Source organism: Agelaius phoeniceus, chromosome 5, assembly GCF_051311805.1.
Source record: "Agelaius phoeniceus isolate bAgePho1 chromosome 5, bAgePho1.hap1, whole genome shotgun sequence".
Classification (NCBI taxonomy): domain Eukaryota; kingdom Metazoa; phylum Chordata; class Aves; order Passeriformes; family Icteridae; genus Agelaius; species Agelaius phoeniceus.
In genome coordinates, this window is record NC_135269.1 from 9110140 (window position 1) to 9135010 (window position 24871).

At 37.3% G+C, this 24871-nt stretch overlaps 1 protein-coding gene across 2 annotated transcripts in view; it reads left to right on the plus strand.

The window, feature by feature from the left end:
• The window catches only part of CCDC91 (coiled-coil domain containing 91), a 114592-nt gene that overhangs the window by 40216 nt on the left and 49505 nt on the right, over nucleotides 1-24871 (plus strand). For both annotated transcript variants that reach the window (XM_054631728.2, XM_077178266.1), the window contains exons 7-8: nucleotides 11689-11766; nucleotides 21214-21321. In XM_054631728.2, coding sequence (XP_054487703.2) covers nucleotides 11689-11766; nucleotides 21214-21321 — 186 coding nt within the window. The remainder of the gene's footprint in view (nucleotides 1-11688; nucleotides 11767-21213; nucleotides 21322-24871) is intronic.

Below are 24871 nucleotides of genomic sequence, written 5' to 3' on the forward strand. Positions count from 1 at the left end.
TTGTAGATAGGAGTAGTGTCTTGTTGGATTTTTGAGGGAATAATGAAAATGTACAAAATTTATCTAAAAACAAACCTGTGTAGAAAGGAACTTGGGTAGCTATATTGCTAAGACAATACTTAAGGCCAGTTATTGTAATAAAGACTGAAAAGGTTTAAAGGTGTAGCAGGTTAATGAGCTATAAAATTTTCAGCAATCTGCAGCCTCTCATAGTTTATTAATGAACTATGAACCAGACAAGCTGATTTAGCAGCTAGAGGGAAATGTGGCAATGCTTGCAGGACAGTTACCTGTTACTTGGCATGCACCTCCTTAAAAAATGTGGGGAATTGTGCCAAAGCATCTCCATGTCTATGGGTCCATTCCAGTCCTGTTTGTGTTCAGTGTGAGGCATCTGAGACGGGTTAATTATTGTGAGTACCTGAGCACAACTCACTAAATAGTAAATCCTAGCCAATATTGGCCAATATTAGTCAATATTTTAAAAGAATTTGTACTTCCTGTTTATACACGTGGAGGCATAAGATGCACAGCAAATGTCAGGATGATGTTTTGGGGAGAAATTTGAAGGATTGTCCCCTTAATGTCCTTTATCTGTTAAATCATCCTATTTGGTTTATAATTCGTTAATAAACTCTGAATGACTGCAGAATGTAGCTTAATACATTATTGAAACTTCTATTGCTAAATTACCCTGCTACACCTTAAATAAATTTATTTTTTCAGTCTGTGTTAAATTTTATTCATCTATAATATACACTTGGTGTTGAAACACAGTTTACTTGTGTTTCTAAACTCAGCTGAAATGTATAATTTGCCATGCATTAAGCAAATTTATTTGTATAAATGTGTTCTAATCTAACTAATTCACACACTGGACGTTATAGCCAAGAAACTCATGTGATTTACATATCAAAGTTGAATTTATTCATCCCTTCTAAGTTCCCTTGGAAACTTCCTTATTAATTATGGCTATACATTTTTTAATTCGAGTGAACTGCCAAAATGTTAATATGTAGGCAAAGTGTCAACAAATAACTACTGTTTTAAACTACTAGTAAAGGTGTGTATCAGGTCACTTCTGTATAACTCCTGATATTGAGAAAGCAGTTCCAGAGATAAAGTATTGGCTACTTTATTGTTGCTGCTCTTAAATAAATAAATAGCATTTTGCTGCTGAGGCTTGTATAAGGTTTTTTTCCTCACTAAAGACTTAAAAGATCCAGAAGGGCATGTGACATTTAAAATAATCATGTACTTAAACTACTGAGAACTTTTTTACTATTCTTGGCAAAACTTTTATCACTGAAAGAAAGCTGATATTAATGAAAACCAGAACATCTGTTCTTAAACCTGGAGGATATTGAGATAAAACAGATTTTCCCAGTTCTATGCAATTCCTTAAAAATAAACCTACATTATCTGAGGGTATTTTTAAACACAGTGCAGTGTTTTGGTTTTGGATATGCATTACAAATTAAACCATTCTCAGGCACATAATTGGTTAGGATGATCAGCATTAATTTCCAGAAATGAGTACCATAATGACAAAATGCAGTTATGAAAATGAAGGTCTGAATAATGCTTAAAAAAAAATCCAAAGCATTGCAATGAAGGACTGAGAGAAATTCTGAATTTCTTCAGTTGTTGTATTTTTAAAATATATTTTAAGAGTAATTTCAGCCAGTAAGTCTCTGCTTAATGTACTTCCTGCTTATGTAGGGAGAACGTAAAGTTTCTGTGCTAGGCTTTCAAAGGGCTGAGTTTGTCTGGCTTTTGAGATAAGTAAGAAGTGAGTGTGTCATTGAAAAGCAAATTTCCACTGACTTGGACTCCACTCTCTAGGCAGAGAATTTGCAATAAGTCTTGATAACTTCAGGGACTTCAAGGAAAGCACCTATTGAGCTCCTAAGCAGCAAAGAATGCAAAATGTTCTGAAGCTCCCTTATATTCAAACTTTATAACTGGAAAGGTACTTTTTATGCTTGAAGAGCCTTCTTGTTAGTGGTAAGCAGAAGAGGAGATCCATTTCCATCTTTTATAGCTAAAACCTAATTCCAGACAGTGTGTGGTGCCTGCTTTTCTGAAAATACTTTGTGAAATGCTTTTGTGAAGTACTTTGTTTAAAAGAGTAAATAAAACAAAGAAAAAAAAAACAGAGAAGGGTCAGTAGAGGGAACAATTCTGGGGTTTCTTATGGAGTGTGATTACATCTGCCCCTTGGGAGTGCCATTACCTGCACAGAACTCCCAGTGGGAGAACAGCTGCATTCAGCTGGGCTGTTGGAGAGTTCCCTGAGTCCCTGGGACTTGGACTCACTGCTTATGAAGACACATTTCAACTCTGTGTCACTCCAACACGTTCAGTGGTGGTTTAAGATAGATTTGTCTTAGAAACCCTATGCTGTTATTTTCTATAAATGTGGTGACAGTTGTCAGCTGAGGAAAATTATTCAGGGCTTTATGGAATTCAGCCAGAAATGCAGTGGACATCTCCCATGCCAGAAGAAAGGGGATATTGTAGCTAACAAAGACTGCAGGAATAGTTTAAAATATCTCATATTTCGCATAATATTTTCATTAGAGAGTTCTCTCATGAATGGGGGTCTAGTGGCACTTGCCATCCTGTTTACATCAAATTTGTCTGTCTTTACTTTCACATTTTTTTGAGAAATGATTATTTGTTAAATAAAAATAGCAGCTCTTTGAAGCGTGTTGCAACTCTTGTGACAATATTTTATCAACTTTCAGCACAGTCCCATTCTGTCACCACCAATTAAATTACCTTCTCCTGTACCAGTTACTGACATGGCTGATGAATCTTCCATTGCACAACAGAAACGCAGTAGTAATTTTTAAGGAATAATACAATTTTTTATTCATTTTTATGATATTTTGTATTTTTAACCACTGCTGCACTACTTTACATTTTTAAATGTGGCCTCCAGTCCTTTAAATACCTTTATATATGCTTAATAAATCTGCATATATCCAGTTGAGAAGGCTATATTACAGCAGGATTTGCTTTCCTTTTTTGCAAACACTTTTAGCCAAGAGCCTTACTGTAAGCAATGTTTGTGCCCCTCTGAAGAGGGGAGCTGCTCAGAACAAGAACGTGTCTTAATCATGATTTTTCTCATCTGGGTAAGCCAATTTGTGGGAGGTCTGACGTAGTGTAAAATACCAAGAAGTTTCAAACCAACCTAAAACACAGCTCAAGATTTCTATCAAATTCAGTCCTAATGCTACAGCTTTTTAAAATGTATTTACATTTTAATTTCTCATGTACAACAAAGGAAGAGTGAGCTTGTTTTTGCCTCCTTGCCAGTTGGCTTGGAGAAAGGAACTGAGGGACTTCGAAAGGGGCAGCATTTTTATGGTCTGGGTTTGTGGAGCTAGAGGAAACAATATTTGTGTCCAAATTAGAATCCCTCTGCTTCTCCCCCTCATTCTTTCAGCAACAAGAGGGTTCTTACTGGGGAGGGAAAGTTTTGGCTGCTGTGGGATATTTGGTGGGCTTTTTTGGTTTTGGGGTTTTTTTAAGGGGGGAAAGGGGGAGATTGCCTTTTTGTTCTTAACTGCAGCATATTGAATAGATTAAAGAGGGAGCTGTGGAATTACTGTAATTCAAAATAAAAAATTCAAATATGAGAATCTTGGTTTTAACATCGCTGGAGGGAAAGACAGAGTAGGGGTGGAAGAAAGTGAGGGGTGTTCTAGAAACAGGGAAAAGGCAACAAGGAAAAGATCTGGAGAGTGAATGACTGTCAGATACAGTAACGGGAAAGTTAGTCCCTGCTTCATATTTATGCACTTATCAAAGAATATTTCTTTAAATTTTGTTTAAGTGTTAATGTCATCAAGATGAAGAAGTAAATGGAGTATATAAAAATATCAAGAATCTTGAGTTATATTACTCTTAGACTATATTTTGAAAAGCACAGGTATATGTCTATTTTTGTTAATTTCACTGTACCTTTAGAATTCTGAATATTTTTCTATATGAATCCATTTGCTTTTTATGGTCAATAGTAATACATATTAAAAATAAATTAGTTGACGTAGCTTAATGTTATCTCTCATTTTTAAAATTTAATAGGTCTGTGTTTTTTAAATCACAGTTTAATTAAAAAAAAAAAACAAAAAAAAAACCAAAGACCAATTAAAACCCAACATTAGCTTTTAGTTACCTCTTGGAAACTTAATGTGGCGTCAATCACTGCTGTTTCTTTCTGAATGTTCCATCTGATGTTCTCTGGCTTAACGTAGGAAAAAAAATTGATTTTGACTTTGGTTTAGTGATTTTAGTGAGACTGCTTTGCTTTGAGGAAGAGGTTAGGTTAAATTTATCTTTTTTTTAAGAGATTGATTAGATTTACTACCTGCCCCACATCCTCAAACATAACTTTTCTTCTCTGAAGTAACTAGTTTTGTGGTTAGTTCAGTACCATGAGCGTTTCACAGTAATTAAAATAGAGACAGTAATAAATGTGTGTTGTAGTTTTCACCTGGCGTTGGTTGCTCTTTAGATGCCCAGGTTTATATCTAGGCTCCAAAGTATAAGGGGGTTTTGTGGGAGATATCGGGGCGTTGTTTGTTTGTTTGTTACAAATACTGTAGAATTGGAACTTCATTATGTCAGGCAATTTGATGATGTCAGGATGTTGTCATCATCTTTGCTAATCAAGCCCAAGTTCTTTAACACATTCTTGAGAAATAAGTACTGTCATCTTGATTTGTCCATCTTATGTGTTGCTTGTAAAAGAGCAAAGCAAGGCTTTCTTTCTCCTCCCACGTGTGAATTTGGCATCTGTTTGTAAGTGGGGCTTTAGTCACCTCAGAGGTGGGAGGTGGTGAAAGAAATAACCCAAACCAGGCTCTCATGCTTCAACCAGCACAACAATTGACTGGATTCTGGGGACCCATGCCAAATGTACACATAGCAATACATGGTGTCTGGGAAGCAAGCAGAACCTGAGCTTCACCAGCTCAGCAAAAAGGAATGGGAGAGAAGAGGTGTCGTTTGTAAAAATGAGCAGCTTCAGCCCACAGAGCTCAGGAGTGATGAGGGAGTTGGCTGTGAGAGAGTTCTGCATCCACTCAGAGACTGGGGGAAGCTGGTGGTTGTTGGAAAGACACAGGAAGGATGATGGATGGATGATGGATCCAGGCACACCAGCCTCTTTGGGAATATCATGGTGTAGGTGCTCTTGGCAGCCATTTCCAAGCACATGAACAAGGTGATTGGAAACGGCCAACATGGATTTACCAAAAGACAAATTATGCCTGATTGCCTTCTCTGGTGAAACTCCTAGATTTTGGATGAGAAGATTTACACTGACTCAGTCTAGAGGAAACCCAATAGCAGATGGTCAATACCTACAAAGTTGTCAGAAAAATGGAGCCAGGCACGTTCTGCAGAGGTGTGTAGCAGGAAAGTGTGGTAGACTGAAGCATGGGAAGTTGCAACTTGTTATAAGGAAAAAAGTATTTTGTGATGAAGATAAGTATTAGGATGTCTTAGCCAGTGATGTTGTGAAATCCCCATCTTCAGAGTTTTTCAAGATCTCACTGGACAAGGATCTGAACAATCTGGTTTGAATTCAGTGTTGGTCTTGCTTTCAGCAGGAGGTTAAGCTAGATGACCTCCAGAGGTTCCTTCCAACCTGAATGATTGTGTGATTTTCTGATTTAATACTTTGGTCACAAACTGAGAAAAATAAATAGCCTACTCCCAGTCACTAAAGTTATAAGTCCAGTCCAGGGGATATTCCCCAGGCTGAATTATTTGGAATATTTTACTCCAATCTGGCCTACCTCATTGCCAATTAAGGGCAGGGTCAGGAATGCCTGAACCAAAAATCTGATTAATGCAGTATTTGAAATGGTAAACTAGTCAAAATATCAGTTACTGTAAACTTAAATAATTGTTGTATGGAATATAACATTTTTGGTGGTTTTCAGTGTATCTGCCATGTAAGAATAGGAGCTTGTACTATGAAACCTATCCATGTTCAGTGTGAGGTTTTACAGGAAGCAAAATAGAGTTGTTCAGCTGCATTACCAGTTCTCTAAGATACACTGGAAGTGTTCTTATAAAATCTCTGTATCTGTGATTTGGATACCTTTTTCTAGACTGTGGGAGATGCTTCCTTCTAGCTGGAATTTTTCTGAGGTTAGGCAAAAATCCCTTTCTTGCAGAATTCATAGCAGTATCTTAAAATAAGCGAGCAGTAGTTAGTTTTCTTCTTTTCTTTATGTACTTCTTCGTTTTCTCTGGTAAAGGTGTAACTTCTATCTCTTTGGATTTTTTTTTTCCTCCTTCATGCTGAGACTATTTTTGATTTTTTCAGGAAGTACAACAAATAACCAACAAGTTAATCTTGATGTTTACAGCTTGATAGCAATTCTCTGATGGAAGAAAATTTTGGGAGTTCAGTTGCAGATGATGTTTGTGGTCTGGTTTGGACAGTATAGTCTAACTGATGAGCATCTGATTTTATTTCATATCCATCTTTTCTCTAAAACAACACAGTCAAGAGAAGCTTTTCATGCAGATCTTCAGCTAAGAAATAATTTAAGAGGCTGTATTGTCATCTTCATTGCCTGTATTTCTTGGTATTTACTTCATTCCAAACTCTTTGATTTGATGCTCAATTTCCCAAGCTGATGGTTATTTCATTTTTTGATCTAAATTCTTGTAAATTTTCTTAGGAAACAAATACAGCAAGTTGATGCAAAGATGGATACTTGTGTCTCTGGTTGTCCAGTGAATTCTCTGAGTTTTGTTCAACTTGCACATCATCATTTGTCTTCTGGAAAGCAACAAACAAAAATGTGTTTGTAGCCCAGAATGAGCATGGCAACAATTTGGGATGAGGCTTCTTTGCTTGTACTTTGATGGGAAAATAGCTGTGGATCAGCTAGTTTTCATATAGTATGTCTGCTTTGGAATGCTTTTAGTGTCCCAAAATATATTTACAAATGTGAAAAGGAGTTAAGATTGAAAGAAGAGATAAGTAAATCACCATTGTTTGCTCCCAGAATTTTAATTAAAGAGGCAGACAAAGAAAATAGTTTACATCCTGAAAATCAAAAAGATATTCAAATGTAAAGATGTAACTTATCTTTCTGTTGATTTTGTGCTAAGTATGATTGTTTATGTTATAATGAAACTTATTTTCTATACTTCAAAAACAAGGAAGAAAACAATTAGGTTTTTTATTACATTGGAAAAATGACAAAGATACAGTGATCTTACAGCTCGACATAAAATTATTAGAGTATTTACATATAATGATGCTATGAGTTCCTTTTTTATATCTTCTAGAAGTAAATCTTGGAAGGTTTTTACTCATGCTGAAATGAAATTTATTCCTGCATGCTTTTGAAGCTGCTTGACTGAGTGTCAAGTTTCTTTGTAGTCGTCTTGGGTTTTTAAACATCCATGAAAAGACTGAAGGTATGCTCTAGGAATGTGCTGTGAACATCATTATGTGTTATGAATGGTACAACTCTATGAAAATTCAATATACATTCTTTCAATTAGTTCTATTTCTAAAGCATATTTTAGTTGCTTCTCAAAGGTTAACAGAGCTGCAGATGGAACTGTTAGCAATTTGAGGTGCATAAGGTACCTCTAGTTAAAGATTTGTTGATATAAATTGTGGGTTTGATTACTATTAGTTTTGACATTTGACATTTCATATGTTGGAAACTGGTAATAAAAGATTGTATCCAGAATAAATATTGGAAAACAGCATGTGTACTGTAGTGAGCTGTATGCAGTGGGTCCTTTGGAAGGGCTCACCTGTGATAAATATGCAGCACTCCACTGTTGTTTGCTTTGTAAGATCTTTTTTAGTGCTTTCTGTGGAAAGGTTTTGAGAAAAACCAAGTAGCCTCAGAATTCCTACCCAGTGTATTAGGTCTTGGTGAAAGCAATTACAGAGTCAGCTAAGTTGGCAAAGACCTTGGAGATCATCAAGTCCGGCCCATGACCTAACAGCACCTTATCAACTAAACTGAGTGCCACATCCAGTCTTCCTGCAAACACCTCCAGGGACAGTGATTCCACCACCTCCCTGGGCAGCCCATTGCAGAGCCTGACTCTGCTCTCTTTCTATCATCCCTTCAGGTATTTATGTACATTGATAAGATCCCCCTGAACCTTCTCCAGGCCTAACAGTTAACTCTCTCAGTCTCTCTTCATGTGAAGGATGACCCAGACCCATCATCATCTTTGTGTCCCTTTGCTGGTCTCTCTCCCGTATGCCCATGTGTTTTTTTTACTGGGGAGCCCAGAGCTGGACACAGGAATGGCCCTAACAGTGCTGAGTGGAGGGGTAAGATCACCTTTTGTGACCTGGGGACAATGTTTAGCCTGATGCAGTCCAGGATTGTCGGCCTCATGTTCAGCTTCTTGTCCCCTGGGACACCTTTGGGGTGTGGCAGTTCAGCCAGTTTTCAATCCACCTCTCTTTCAGCTGCTCCTGACCACACTTAGGCAGCTTCTCTGTGCAGATTTTAGAGAAGTGTCAAAAGGCAGCAGTAACTAAAATACCCATGAGTTATGGATACTTCTTCCAGCACAAATCCAAAACATAGCCCCCTACTGTGAAAAACTTCCCTCTGTTGCAGGAAAAACTGGCACAATTACCTTCCCAGGTCCTGAGTTGGGACTGCCTAGCCTGTAGCTCCTTGTGGTTTCTTGTCATCTTGAAGGCAGGGATGACATTTATGGGGATGACATTATCCAGTTCTCAGACAGTTCTCCAGACATTGTGATCAGCCACAGGTATTGAGTGGAGCCTCACAATTACATCTGCCAGCTCCCTCAGCACTTGTGGGGTCATCCTGTCAGGCATCACGGACTTAACTGGGTCCTACTTGCTTAAGTATTTCCTAACATGATCCTCTTTCCTTAAGCTGCCCTTTTTCCAGACCCTTGCAATGTGCAGGTCAGTCTCCTGTCTATAGAAAGAAGGAAAACTCTCCTAGTGTAGTTTTTTCATACATATCTATATGTATCATGAAGCGTACTACAGTAAAGAAATACTGATATATTGTGATCAGTAATTAATTACAATTATTTAATTATAATTAAAATTATAATATTATAATACAGTAAATAAATACAGATGGATTTTTGAATACATGCACTGTGTAAAGTTGTGTTGGGTGTTACAACTGGCTTCAGTATCAGTAGCCAGTGATGACACCTGGCAGCCCTTTCCAAATTAATATTTTGTTCTTTATGGACAGTGGTGGAATTTAATTTGATCTGAAGACTGATGCTTTTGAGACAAGAGATATAATAATATCCTTATGAAGCTCAGAATTCCTTTTATGCTTATTGTGTTGTTTAATGGAAATGTTCTCTTCTTGTCAGCTTCGCTGGCATTGTTCTCCTGTTCACTTCTCCTTCCTTGCTTCCTCTTGCTGTCCTGTCCCACCATTTAGATTATGTGGGGAAGTAGGAAAGTATCCAGGACATAAGTTGCCCTGGCACATTTTTAGCTTCATCCCAAAGAACTATCTGTGTAATATTTTCAAAACTTCAGGGCAGCCAGAGAAGGATTCCTGGGCCAAGTGTATGTGCTATTTACCATATCATGCAGTTTTGGTAGTAAAATGTGCTTTCATACTAAAAATACTTATCTTTAGCACTTCTTTTTATTGCTTAATGTCCTCTTCAGTGGAGGGTCTCTGTATGCACATCCTGTAGGGAAGAAGAAAGAGCAGATATAAACTATAATTGTTCTTCACAAAATATTAATGTCTTAAATATGATAGGGAGGAGATCCTTATTATACCCCTCAAATACTCAGAGAGTGGTGTGGGAACTGTAATTCTGCTTCAGTGTGGGGCATGTGCAGGCTCTTCCATACTATTTCCTTTGCATAGTTTTTCACATTTAATCAGTCACAATATTCCCAGCAGGCTGCTCTGTTCACACTCACTCAACTTAGGCTCAACTCATTTCTAACTCAGCAGGAAATGTCCTCACCACCACGATGTTAGGCAGTTGCTTGTGAAAGTTTATTTGCTACCTCACTTCATTTTTCACCTCAGAGTCTTCCATTGTTATGCTTGAGGTACAAATTATGTTTACTTGTATGAAATAAATCAGTGTCTCCTTGCTTCCTGTGGTGAGCTTAAGGTTGTGTATAATGTGGGGGTTTTTGGTTATCTTGGGATATCTGAAATCTTTCTCTCCTCCCTGTATTTTTCCTTATCTTAAGGTTCTTAGCTGCATCTTTCACTAGGATGTTGATGATAGGACCAAAGTGGAAATACTTGCTTTGCTAGAGACTTGGAGATGCTCCCATGTCTTAGTTCTGTAGAGCTCACATTCTCATTTCACATGAACAGAAACAGTGACCAATCTCTATTTTATACACAATAGCACACTCTAGTGTGTATATTAATTAGCCATTATGGACAGATTCTCATCATGTTTACCTCAGTTTCTCATTAGTTTTCATCATGTTTACCTCAATTTCTCCTTTGCATTCAGGATTACTATTATGTTTTTCTCTGCAGTTGGGTGAATTGAAGGAAATATTTATATCTTCAAATAAGAACTTAACAGACTCATAATGATGCTAAATGTTATTTGTAATTTTTTAAATGATGATCTTAAAGAAGAATTGATTTTATGGAGACAAAAATCTTGGTGCAATGACTCCACTATCGAGGACTTTTAATGATGTAATTGTGTAAAGCAAAGCTGCCTAAGATGGATTTGAAATTTGTCTTCCACTTCAGTTGAACTGTAGCAGGGAGCTACAGTTTGCCTTCTTGCATGAGTGCAGGAATGGAGAGGGAAGAGAGTGCATAACTTTCTGAGATACTGGCTCAGACTGGCAGCTACCTAGCCCTGAGGGTACCACAGCCTGACAGAAGGCAGGCAGGCAGCAGCAGCTCAGATACCTGCCCTGAACATTTCCTGCAGGAATAGAGGAATGTTTACAGGTGTTACAGGAATGCCTCGGTGTCAACACTTCGACTTGTGTTACCAGCTCACATCTTTAGGACATGACCTTGAACAAGTCACTGGTTCTAAAAACTTGAGGAATTGATTGTAAAGGGACAAATGGCATTTTTTGTTCTGTGTTTTGCTTTGCCTGGTATTGCGAGTGAGAGGCACTGTGCTTTCTACCAAAATGGGATATCTTACTTCCTCAGTCAAAACAATTGGGGTTTTTAACCTGTATAATATCAGAGTTTCAATGATCTGTGTTATCAGTGATACATTATTGCATCACAGTGGGATTAAAATGATGTAACCACATGTTGAGGCAGCAAATAACATTTACTAAGAAGGTGATTTGGAAGTCCTGCCATCCACAGGTATACCAAAAAATAAAGAAAGTTCTGAAAACAAAACAAAAAAAACCCCAAAACTTGGAGAACATTTAGAACCATCTGTGGTCTATAAAGTGAAATAAAGAAATAAAAATAAGTTTAATACTGGAACCTACTTGAATTTAGCATATATATGTATATACACATATATATATTCATATACATTATATATATAATATCTAAAGGATCAAGCTGTGTGCATTTCTTCATGAAAGATACCAAAACAGGAAAATAATTTTTATTTATTTATTTATTTATTCATTCTCCTGAATTAAAATTGTTATGTCATGTGCCTAATGTTTTCTGTATTTTTGTACAGGAAAAGCATAAGCAGGAATTAGAAGACATGAGAAAAGCCGGACATGAAGCCTTAACTATTATTGTTGAAGAATTCAAGGTAAATGAGTTGCCAAGCTAACACAATTTCCAAATGGTGTTATTATAGTAGTGAACAGGATGAGTGCCTGCAGTGCACAATTATTAGTATTGCTTGTGCTGATTGCTCGACCTCTCTCACTGTCTTTTCTGTTGCTTTCAATTTAGATTGTTTGGTTTGAAATTTTGCATGACATGCTTTCCCAGTCTGCACTTTGGAAAACTTCAGATAGAGTTGGTTAGCCATTTTCAGTAAGGAAACTTAAAACCAGAACAAACCCAAAATTCTCAGTCAGCTGTGGTAAACTTTGGGTTGGATTGTTTATCACAAATCCATGTTTTGGACCTCTTCAGTCTCCAGAGCTGCACTTGCAGGAAAGCATCATCACAGAGCAGTTCAGCAGGTTTTGATCCACACAGCACTAAGGGAGGGAGTTATGGTTGAAATAAAGCTGAATCTGTAGTTCTTCTTTCATGCTGTTTTAGTTCCTGCCAGCTTGTAAAATGGAAGAACTGGATGTTGCCATGGAGCATAAATCTGTGTCTTTTGTTCTGTTATGGAAACTGTTGGGTAAGAAACTCACAAAGGACAAAAATTGAATCAAGTTAGGAGGAGAAGGTAAAGCTAAGAATTCTAGTTAGACTTAAAATTGTGATAATAGGGAATGGAAATTAAGGCTGGTTTTGAAAATGAAAAGGGAAACTTAAGATCTGGTAGGCAACTGTGAGCTAAGTACACAAATCTGACAATGTAGTTAGTGAAGGGGAATTTCAGATTTTAACTGTTTGGTAGCAGTAAATTGTAACCAAAGAATGACCTGGCATGGAGGGCAGGAAGATGTAGTGGTGGGCTTGACAGTGCTGGGTTAGGGATTGGACATGATGATTTTAGCAATCATTTCCAATATTAATGATTTTATGATAATAAGAAAGCCTTTTAATAATCTTGCTAGTAACTTTCAGTAGTGTTCTAACTAATATTGAAATTGGCTCTCTGTAGAAACGTGTCTGTCTCCATCAATATGACTTACAGTAATTTGATTCTGAACCTGTCAAGAAGAACATTTCAAAAGTTTCCATTCCTGAGAAAACTTAAACATGGCCACTGGTGGTGTCCCACTTCTCCATGCCTCCCTCATTTCACTTCTGGGGGAGAATTTTGCTCCTCTTCCCTTATTTCTTTGAGGACCCCTTTGCCTTAGAAATTCTCAAAAGGGAATTTTATGTGGAGCGTGCACCTTTGGATGTGCCACTGAACATCTTCAATGGCAGCATTTTTAGTTTCTGTTTTGTTCTAGATACGTGTAAAATGTCTGTCTGTTCCTGGGTGGACTTATATTTGAAAAAGCTTGTGAGCTTTTGGTAATTGCTGCACTTATGTTTCCTTCTTTTTAGTTCTGAAAATATAGGCAAATTGTAAAATCCAACAATTTTACGGTATTGAATGAAAGTTTTGAATGTTTTTGAGGTGTAATTTTTCACCATTTTAATGGATTTGTGTGAACTAAAGGAGAGCTCTGCATGGGTTATATTGGCCCTTTAAAAGAATAATTTCTTCCTGTATAGTTGGGTAAAGGGATACATTTATGTGCTATAATAACTTTTGAAAGCTCTTTTACCAGTCAGCAGCAGCTGGGTAGATCTGACATGCCTTCTGGAAAATAAGATTTATGTTTATCAGTTTCAGTGATTTGGCACAAAAGATTAGGGAGTTAATTGAACCCTGTGTTTCTAAACAATGTTTATATTTAGTGTATTATTTCTCATAGAATGTTTATATTCAAGTTATATAGAGTCACTCTTTAATACCATGGAACCATGACATGAAAATGCCTCATACAAGCCTTCCTGTTGCCTCATGTGGTTGGTTGAACACTCTGATGAGAAATAGTATCAGATATGCCAAGCTCTGAGTAAATTACTGCAGTCAGCCCTGTCTGCAAACATGAGGTGACTTATTCATCAGGGTTTTTAAAAAAACCCAAGCATTTTTTGGTTGGTTGTTTAATACCTTTCTTGTAATCCTTTGCCATGTCCTTTAAATAAAAAAGTAACACTGAATCATCAGTGGAGACAAAATCTGTTCTGTAGTTTAGTTTGAGAAAATTATCTCATGGATTCTTTTAAAATATTAATTCATTGTTAATATTTCAATATGAAAGAGGGCTAAGATTTATTTTTTCTTAAGTAAGCAAGTGAAATGTGGTTTTGTAATTATAGAAGTAGTATCTTACATTCTTGGGGCTTTTTAACTGCTCAGATCCTTAGGAGTTTATTCTATTTTTCAGATATGGTGGCAATTAGATAACCAAATGAGGGTTCCTAATGTAGCATTTTTTTAGGGATGTAAAGTAAATCTGATTACTCCTTTTAGTGAAAGACAGAATCGTGAGATTTATTAACTCTTTTAATTTACTCATGATTAGCCAGACTTAGTTTTGTGCTGAAATATGTCTTCTTTAGAATTTAGACTGTGTTACTCTAATACATATTGTTTATGTGAAGAAGTAAATTCCATTTTCAGTAGGTTTTTTGTAAGTGCTATCTTATTAATCCCCATGTTACCTTGAGTGTGGAAATTCACCTAAACAAGTCTATGGGTCATTTAAAAAAGGCATGAGAAGGAAGATCTTGTTTGTGATGACAACAGGCTTATTTTGCATTCCAGGTGAACTGATGAGGGCTTTTCTAATCAGGGGATTGCTCAGGCCCTAATTAGGTTGTGTTGCAGTCAGAAGTGTTGTAATTCTGACTAATCCTCTCTGAAACCAATTCAATTATAATTCTGTGGTGCTGCTCCAAGCAGAGCCGCAGCTCAACTTATAATGGCCAACATGGGTTGTTTAAGGATAGCTTGTGAAAATATGAGCAGTTCATCCTTAGCCCCAGGAAATAATCCCCAGAATGCCTCAAACCCCAAATCCTGTAACTCAGGTATTGAAACCTTGAGTGGAACAACAGTGGAAGAAAGTTGGCTGACTTGTCTTTTCTGTGTTCCTGGCATAGGTAAGTGTTATTGCTGGTGGATTTGTGAATGTGCCTTCCTTTTGGTTTACAATGGAAAAGAGAGTTGCCACTTTGGTAACCAGAAAAACACAGTTTTCTTTCATTCAGAGCTAAGTCCACTCCTTCCAGATGTGCTGCTGCAGACCTCTGTACTTCCAGATGCCTTACACTTCCTTCAAGCCCCTTTCCTGTATTTTGGGGACTTATTTGTTGTGAAAGGGACAGTATTTCTCCACATGGAGCATTCACTAGTGTGGTGTCCCTGAGCAGACCAGGTACTCAAGTTTGAGGACAAACCCCCTCGATTCCTACTCCTGACTGGTCCTTAATATGGCAGCAGTGCTGAAAATGCAGTTTACACGAGAAGCCAAATATTGGACGACCTATTTTCAAGGACCTGGATATACCAAAGCCCTTAGAATTAAATTCAGTTATCTTTGGAATGTTCACTTGTTGAATGTGTTTGGAAATCCATTAATAGAGACCATTAGATGCTTTGTAGCACAAACCCTCAAAAGCCTTGGCCATTGTTAAGCATCTCACATTCTAATCTTCCTTACAACAAATAAACCATCCACAACACAGTCACGAAATTTGTATTAAAGACCACAGGAAAGCAAATTAAAAATTAACTCAGTGTTCTGTGTAGGCCAAGTTTCCCCTTCTCATGTTTACCTAATTTTGTTTAATTTCTGTCTTTCATGTCATTGTTGTTTTAAACTTTTGTCCCTGGTAATTAACCACGGTAAAGAAAAGTAAATGTAGATCTTGGAAGTTTTGCTTGTGGGATCACATCACATCTGAAGATATTTACCACAAGCAACATAAGAATTTCTCCTGTGCTTGTTTAGTCAAGCTTTTGTCCTGAAATTGTCACAGTTCTGTAAATAGATGAGTTAATAGTTTTAATCTGTTTTATTTCTCATCCTATGAACTATCCTCTAATGTAAGCTTTAAAGAATATGAGGTTACAGGTAGGTCTGTTTATTAGATGGGGTTTATTTCCTTAGATTATTTTATGCAATCAACAGGGTTGTAAAAGACAAGCTGCATGAATCAGAGGTGTCTTACCTTTATAGAAATGAACTTCAAGGTGCAAAGCTCTTCCCAGCCCTTGCTGCAGTAAGAGTTTTGTCCACCAGTTTTCAGTGTAAGGTGGTGGGTTTTTTTCAGATTTTCAGAATGTAAGAACAGACAGATTTTCAAAGCATGGAATATGTGGGGGCCATCAGATTTTCTTTCAAAAATATTTGTGCCAATAATACACCTCTGAACTGAAAGGTTACCCTCTAATAAACAAAGGAAATTTTAAAGGATTTCATTACAAAAGAAGTTAATCTAGAATCAGGATATCTTTTTTTAGACATGGTTTATCCCTAGTGAGGGAAAGCTCTGAAATGTGGCCAGTTTTCAGCTCTTTTAAACATCAGCTTAGCTTATTAAGTTTCCAAGTTGACATCCTGGCTCAGAAAGGCCTGACACATGAATAAAAGGACAAATCCAAAATTGTTGCGAGGGCTTGTATTTCACTTCCAACTTCTATGCTTGTTCATGTGCAAGTCACACTAGGATTCAAGTGAGCCTAGAATATAAAACAACATTGTTTTTTCTCATGGAGAGCTGGTGGCTGGAGAGATTCCTTGGGATTTTACAGTATAAGAGTACTTCTGTACAACAATGATGCTACCATGGAAGTCTCTCTACAGAATTCCAATAAAAGCAAGGTGGAATCAATCTCATACTTTCAGAGATCTGGCTATCAAAAATATTTTAGCATTGATTAAATGACCTGTACATTTTGAAAGCAATTATAAAAATTGCAAGGAATCTCACCCTCCCCTTCTAGTAAGGATGAATTTTGTATGTGCTTCTCACTATGGAATAATAAATAGAGTATTAAATATTATAAAAATTGGAAGGTTAATAGAAGATTAAGAGTGAGTTTGCAGTTTGTTTCTGGCAGGAGTCTGTGAGAACATTGTTTTGTGGAAAATAAATCCTTTGCCCTCACATACCAGTAAAACTGAGCTATCTAGATAAACCCAGCATAGCATTCAAACTGTAAGTTGATGATCCTTACTGGTATGGATCAACACAGTTTCAACCACAAGCAGTTGAATGTGCTTGTGGATATTCAACAAATATCCACAAATATTCAACAAATAAAAAATTATTTTTTGTATATCACTGCAAAAAATACTTTTTCTAAATAGTTTTATTTGTATCATCTCTGTCTTAGCTAAGAGCTGAATTGGAACCCAACTAGCCAAATACTGCATTTTATTGAGTTAATGCATCTTTTCCACGGGTTAGGAAAGAATTTGCATTGTCCTCTGCTCTGTTTTTTCGTTCAGCAATTGGTTAATTGCATTTCACCCTCAAATTAAGTAGCAGCAAGTTATTAAATGGTGGAGACAGTGTGCTGAATTAGATGAATCATTGTCTAATGCTATAAAGCATAAAAATTCCAAAGTACTATTGCTGTATTTAATGCAGTTCTCATGTTTGAAGCACTGTGGTAACTTCTCATTTGTAACTTTTATTTTTAAAGATGACTTGTTTTGGTCATCCTGACTCAGCAATTTTGAAGTAAAGAAGTGGTTTTATGTACTGACTTCCATTTAGCTAGTTAAACAAGCCAGTGATGCTTGAGCAGGATATTCTTTTGGGTCGACTGTGGCTTTTGATGCAGTGCTTTTAAGGAACATTCTAAAACATAACCCAGCAACGTGTACACCATGATTTGTATTTCATACTGATGTCACATATGAGTAGGTTTAACATTTTCACACAATGCTATGTGTCTGGGAAGCCTGTGTTTTACATGGGGCAGAATTGCTTTTAATTTTTATTTTTTTTTCAAAAGAGATAAGAGAGGATAATGACCTCTGCTTTGTTTTTCCTGTTGCCTTTATCCTGAATAGCTTTTTCCTGTAGTAAAAAGAGTTGAAAGAAAGGGGTTTGCTAATTTGTTACTCTTAGGGAATTTGTGAAGAATTGGGATAATGGTCCTATTTTGGCTATTTAATTCAAGAGGGTTTCTCATAAATTCTAGCTTCTGGCCTTAGAATAAATTCTGTCTGGGCAAGTAGCTGTGGTTTCTATTGCCAGTGGAATGAACACATTAAGCACTAGGGCTGTGCAAGTAGGTTTGTACTAAAAATAGGCTGGGGTGTCCACTTTTAGCAAAACCATAGTTCCTGCACTTTTGCCTTTTTAAGTAAGAGGAGAAATTTTAGAGATAATCTGGTACTCAGTACATAACACACTGTAGAAATACAGGATGAAGTGTTGTGATCATTGGTGGTTTTAAGCTTTTCTTCTCATATTGGGCACAGTGCAATTTTTCAGTCCCTGGTGTGTGTTCTCCAGGATTCCCACCACACAGGTAGTGAGCTGTCAGTTCCAGGACTAAATTCTCTGACCAGTGATCATGGTTCTTATGATATTTGAATTTCCTTTCAGCTCAAGGTCTTCTAAAATTGTTTCAATATATGAAACTTAAAGCTAAGGTTAGTTCTTTATCTGAGCTCAAACAAGGGTTCAGACTAATTTACTTAGTTTACCTCATTTAATTTAAAAATGTTTTGTTCAGTCATTTAGATGTGTGAAGATTTTTATAATGGTTTGAGGAAATAATGTTTTTTCTCTGTGATTTTTATAACGCAGCCCATATTAAACTAAAATGAAGACTATAGAGAACTTAAAGGGGTTTCACTCTGTTTGTTCTGTCAGAAGCCACCATGATGTTTTGGTATTGAAGGAAAAGCAGTATCAATTCTCTGACAGTGTTTTTGGGTTAGTAGAGAGATCAGAAAGTGGGGAAGAAGCCAAGGTTGGATGGGGCTCTGGGCCACCCGGTCTAGTGGAAGGTGTCCCTGCCTGTAGCAGGGAGTTTTGATCTTTAAAGTCCCTTCCAACCCTTAAAATCCTATGATCCTGTGATTCTGTGATGATCCTTCCCAACCAGTGTCAAGGAAGTTGATTGCACCATATATAGAAGGAAAAATAAATTAACGAGAGCACTCATATTGAAATCCTACCCTTGACTTCATGCAGCAGGTGCCATAGGCCTCGTTCTGCTGTAACCTTACTTGAAATGATTCCATTAAATGGAGACTGTTTCAAGAATGCCAGCTTGGTATTAGGTCATTGGCTGTAGATTTATGGAATGTCAGCCCAGCAGTATAATTAATAACTCCTCCTTAACTAATTAAGGAAGAAAGTGGTGTTTCAGTAGTGATAAGAGTATATGCCCAGGATAGCAATTAATCAAAAGAGTTTGTGTCATTATCATTGTAACTATAACATTAGAGATACTGGTCATCAAGCAGCCAAATAGTGTTTCAGTTTAGCAAATCAGCTAATTGGTAAATTATTTTTTTTAATTTGAGTAGCTGATTATCATGAAATTTGCCAGAGATTTGGATGGGTGTCACACACCTGTGCTGTATTTCCCACAGAGAAACCTGTAGTATTGTGCTATGTAGGGAAATTTTTCTCTTTCTCCTCACTTGGCCAACCAGTGGAACAGTCAAATACAGCATCAACCCTGTGGTACTATCTAAACTGTGTTAATAGTGAGTATGACAGAAAAGGAAGGCTTTTGTTTCCAAATGTGGAATTTTATGTATTTTCCAAAGAAAAATAGTAATAATAGGTTAATTAAAAAAATTAACAGCCTCTGCATGCCATCCAATGAATAACATTTATTTCATTGAAAACTGAAAGTTCTTTATACCATTTAATAGGATTTTAGCAGTTGCCAGTGAAGGCTGCACAGCAAAGTGCATAAGGTGACTCAACCCTTGGCATGAGCAAGATCTGTCTGAGAAATGCCATGGCAGCCCAATGACCATTCTGTTACTGTGTTCCCTAACAGGATTATTTTGTTTTCTTTTGTACTGGTTACATGAAACATCCCTTGCTACAATAATTTAGGCAAAAAAAAGAACCCAAACCCCAAGGTCCAGGTTTAATTTTTGCCAGTGATATGTGGCTATTCTAATTCAGGCAGAGTATAAAGATTCATGTACAGAGGTTACACTTCTTTGAGAGTTCAGTTTTTCTGAGTGCTCAAATTTCTATGAATGAAAGAATTTAATTTAGTAAGCAATAAATTGGCTTTTTTGAAAGTAAACTTACAGTTTGATAAATACCTTGCAAACACCAGTCAATGTATTCTTACACTTTGATTAAGCACAAGTTTTAACCTTTTTAATCACTGAGCTTGTGCTGAGAACTGCTACCATGGTACAGCATTACTGAAGAACAGCGATTTTGGCATAAGAGGATAGTTAGTGAAAAATTTGGAAAGGTAATTGAAAAATTGTCAGAAGATTTTATCTTTTTTATACATGCTTGGGTGTTTTTTTAAAGTCTTCAAAATTTTATTTGATGTGTGTGTTATGTTCCATGAAGTAAATGTATCCCTAAAATAAAGACTGTTTGAAAGATGGGGATTTTTTCTTTGTCTGCATTTGGGCCAAAGGTCTGTTTTCTGTAAAAGTCATGTCTGTTTTAACTTACCCAGTCATTTTAACTATTTCAATATATTGATTACTAGTTAAGAATAGTTTGGTACACTGTGTATAAATAGCCTGATGAATATTTGGAAAGTGGCCAAAAGACTTTATACTACCAGGGAAAAAAGGCTTAAATCAACATGAGCCAGGTAAATGTTTAGCTGCCATCATTGTTTAGGGAAACTTGAGTGTAATTCTCCAAATGATAATTTGATTTCTTCATGTATCTTCCAGTTTTTTGTCTCTATTTCTGCATTCAGATGCTGGAGGTTTTGCAGGGCTGAGCCGAGCGTGTGTGAGTTCAGGCGTTGTGCACAAACACGCGCTTGCACGCTCACAGCTCCTGCTCCCATCAGCTGCTGGTTACTGCCTTGGCGCTTTGACTTTCCACACTTCGACTTCCACTGCTTCACATTCAAGTGTGAACATCCTGGGGGGGCATTCTTTCATGTTTTATGTTACTCAGAATTTCCATCTGCTTTTACTTGACTTGTGGTTGTGAAGATCATGCTTGGCCCATGGGATCTTACACAGTGCCGAGAGGATGTGGAGTTTTGTCAGCCAGGGAAATATGTCTGGCTTTTTCTTTTTTTTTTTTTTTTTTTTTTTTTTTCTTCTCTTCAGCAGCTTTCATATGCTCCTCTTCTTGTGTGGTCCCACTAAACTGAGTATATTTAACAGAAATACTCTCCCTCTCTATCTTCTGTGTGCTGCTGTCTTTTAGGCAGACTGTATAAGAAATCTGAGATACAAAAAATGTTAGTTATGAGTGAAAACAAGGTAGTGTTACACAGAAAGGTACTTTAATCATTGCACATTCCAAATTTTATAACAGCATTCCACATTCTGGTTGTAGATGAGCCTTAGTGGATCTGCAGTCACCAATAAACATCCCAGTTATATCTTTGTTGAGTATTTTGTGCCTTTTTTTTTTGCAGGCACTGCTACAATCTACAGTTCAGCAGCAAGAAGCAGCTATTGAAAAGCAGTATATATTAGCCATTGAAAAGCATTCTCACAAATGTCAAGAGCTCCTTGATGCTCAGGTATGGATGTGCACATGCAAGAATTTCCATGATTTTCTTTTAGTGCCAATTCTTTCCTGTTTGAAAAAAATATTAACACATATGATCCCCAAAAAAACGATCCAAATCATTTCTCATTCACCTTGTTTCCTCAGCATGCCACTAAACACAAGTATTTAAAAATGCTACATAAATAGAAGCTCTTCATCTGTTGGGATCAAAAATGTTCTATAACACTGGAGCCTGCTTGGAAGAGATTCAAGGAGAGTGTAGCATTGAGAAAAAGTCTCAGAGCAACTTAATACTTCTTAACAGCTGCCATTTTATGTGGCCTTGGAAAAACCATTCAATTATTTTTCATTTATGTAGATAAATGAAGGATTTGATTGTGTGGGATTTTCATGAATCTTTGGTCCAAATTTTGAGATGGTTCTTAAATGGTAGATGAAAACATATGTTGTCCACACCTTCTGTTATTTCATAGAAATCCTACCTAAAAATAAAAGGCTGTGAGGAGTTATATAATATCCAGAAATATATGTATACATTATTGGCCTAAATTGCCTCATTTAGCATGACTTGAGTAAAAGCACACTGCAGAGCAAGTATTTGAGATCAGAGCAATTAGAGATGAGTCTCTGAACAGTGTCAACCTGGTTTGTTATCAATAAGATCTTGGTTTGACTGAAGTGCAGCTCTTGAATCAAATTGACCATGAGCATGAAAGTCTAAAAACCAAGCAGTTAATTTGTTAGTAGCCCTCTGGAGTCGTTTATATTGCAACTAAGTTACCTTTTAAGTACTGTTAGCAACAATTCTGCAAAAAATACCAAGGATCACTTTTTAAAAATTTTCTTGGAGTGTCTTAGTCCTAAATACATCAAAAGTCCCTTTGAAGGACTCCACTATTTCCAGAAGTGTTTTATAACCATTTGACTGTGCTAACCATATCAATTAACACCTAGTGCAAATGTGTATTAAATACATAAGCATCTGTGTCAAAAGTATGAAGGAAAGATGTCATAATGTGGAGAAACTGATTGTATCATGAGTGAGGTTATTGCACAGAATTGCAGTTATTAGTACTTGCTTTAAAGCTCTACGATTTAGTAAAATGTAAAGTAAATGATTTTTTTAAAAAAATGTTTTGTGTTTTTGAAATGAACACATTGTTTGCTAACTTGATACCAGTTTCTGAATGTTAAAAAGGAATGAACTGCATGAAATACAGAAATTTCACAGGAAGATTTTTTTGAGATTGTTCTTACAGACTGAGCAATGACTTGCACGTGTGATCAGTCAGATGTGCATCAAAACTCCAAAAATGGGATAGAAGTGTGGAAACATGCTGAAGAGGTTCAGATTTACCTGGGGAGAACCCAACAATGTAAAAAACTGTTCTTGGCCGTAGGACAGAGAGTGGTTATGACAAAACACAGTGCCCAGTTCACATCATGTCTGCATTTAACACCCCTTTGGAGCCCAGAAAAAGTGTAAATTTTGTTCACTAATTTCCAAGTCATTTCTCTTTCAATACAATCGAGGTTTTTCACCTCTCATTGTAATGTAACACTGGGATTTTGAAGCCTAATCAAATAGACAAGTCTGGGTGCTTGTGGTTGAGCTATCAGGTTTAATTAAATATGATTTATACTGGCGGATTTTATTCACTCATAAAACTTTGTTGAAAGATCTGAGAAATGGGTGGCATGTTTTTTTCTTCTTTATGAACCATCTATTCTTAAATGTATGTTCTCATGTTTATTTTCACACTTCTTTTTCTTCAAATGATTTTGTTATGTGCTAACATAACAGAAGTTGAGTTTGATGAAATGACTGCTGATATTTATACAAACATTTCATTGCTGTTTTGTGTTATGGGATATTACATGCATAGCCACCTTTACATGGTAATCTATGAGTGTTTGTATCACTGTAAAGAATTTTTTTGGTGCCGCAGTAATCACACAGTGCAAGTATACACTCAACACAAAAATCGTTTCCATTTTTTGGTTCCCTTCCAATATTTGTGCCTTACAAGCAGTATTTTGCCTTGAAAGTTTTAAGCCTGTGTAAAACTGTCAAACCACATAGTTTTTTGTGCTCATTTGCCATTCCTTTTAAATTTTCTGCTGTTTTATTTCTAGTTCCACACAAACAAGATTATCTCATGATGACTCCTTTGTCATGCCTTCTACTTACTCTCATTTCCATTTCCCCCCTAAATTCCCATGCCCCTCCCTCACAAAAGTCTCTTTGAGATGGAAGAAAAGCTGTTTTTCTCTGTCTTTAACCTTTTGTTAAAGTATATTGAAGTTTCTGATTTTGAGGTTTAATTACATCAGGTGGAGGTGCAGGTTAAAATCCTGTCCAGAGAGGAGCTGTCCTGCTGATACTGTTCAGTGTACAAGGTTGTGTTTTCCAGGATGGGGAAAGAAGTGAAAGACCTCATTGCATGGTCCTATTCCAGTTTCCAACTGGAAAACTGCCTGCAGTTGATATTTGGTGATTATGTGTCAGGTTTGTCAGCAAACTGGCTCTCTACAGGAAGCATCCTGGGTGATGATCACTGGAATGGTTCCTTCCCATGTGACAGCCTTTGGGGCTGCTGGTTTTCCCAAGGAAATACATTCCCATATCCAAAGTGGTGTGGGGAGCAGGGGAGGGGGATTCTGCCCCTCTGCCCTGCTCTGCTGAGCCCTCCCTGCAGAGCTGCCTCCAGCCCTGGGATCCCAGCACAGGAAGCACAGGGAGCTGCTGGAGCCAGGCCAGAGCAGGGACACCAAGGGGATCAGAGGGATGGAGCAGCTCTGCTGGGAGGAAAGGCTGAGGGAATTAGGATTTTTCAGCCTGGAGAAGAGAAGGCTTTGGGGTGACCCAATTGTGGCCTTCCAGTGCCTGAAGGGAGCCCACAGGAAAGATGAAGAGAGACTCTTGACAAGGACCTGGAGTGACAGGACAAGGGGGAATGGCTTCACACTGACAGAGAGCAGGTTTAGATTGGATGTCAGGAAGGAATTGTTCCCTGTGAGGGTGGTGAGGCCCTGGCACAGGGTGCCCAGAGAAGCTGTGGCTGCTCCATCCCTGGAAGTGCCCAAGGCCAGGGTGGATGTGGCTCTGAGCAAGCTGGGATAGTGGAAGGTGTCCCTGTCAATGGCAGGGGGTTGGAACCCAGTCACCTCCAAGGTCCCTTCCAGCCCAGGCCATTCTGTGATTCCATGATGCCAACATTTCACAAAGCAAACCAGGCACATTCTTGTGGCACATTCAGGGACACCAGTGTCATGGTGTCCTCCATCAATGAACAGGAAAAAGTGAACTCTTTTTATCTGTGCCAGAAATCAGTCATGTCATATACTGAATATTTAGGAAAGCTGTGATTGTCAGTTTTACTTTTCTAGAGTTTGATGACATCAGAAAATACCATGTCAGTTCTTTACAAGTTGGAAAATCACAAATCACAAATTCCATACTCATAATTTTCTGAGACACAAATATTGATGTCTTCTGGAAATGAACATCAGCTGTGATCTTGTGGTTTTACTCATGTGCTGTGTGAAAACACATGGTG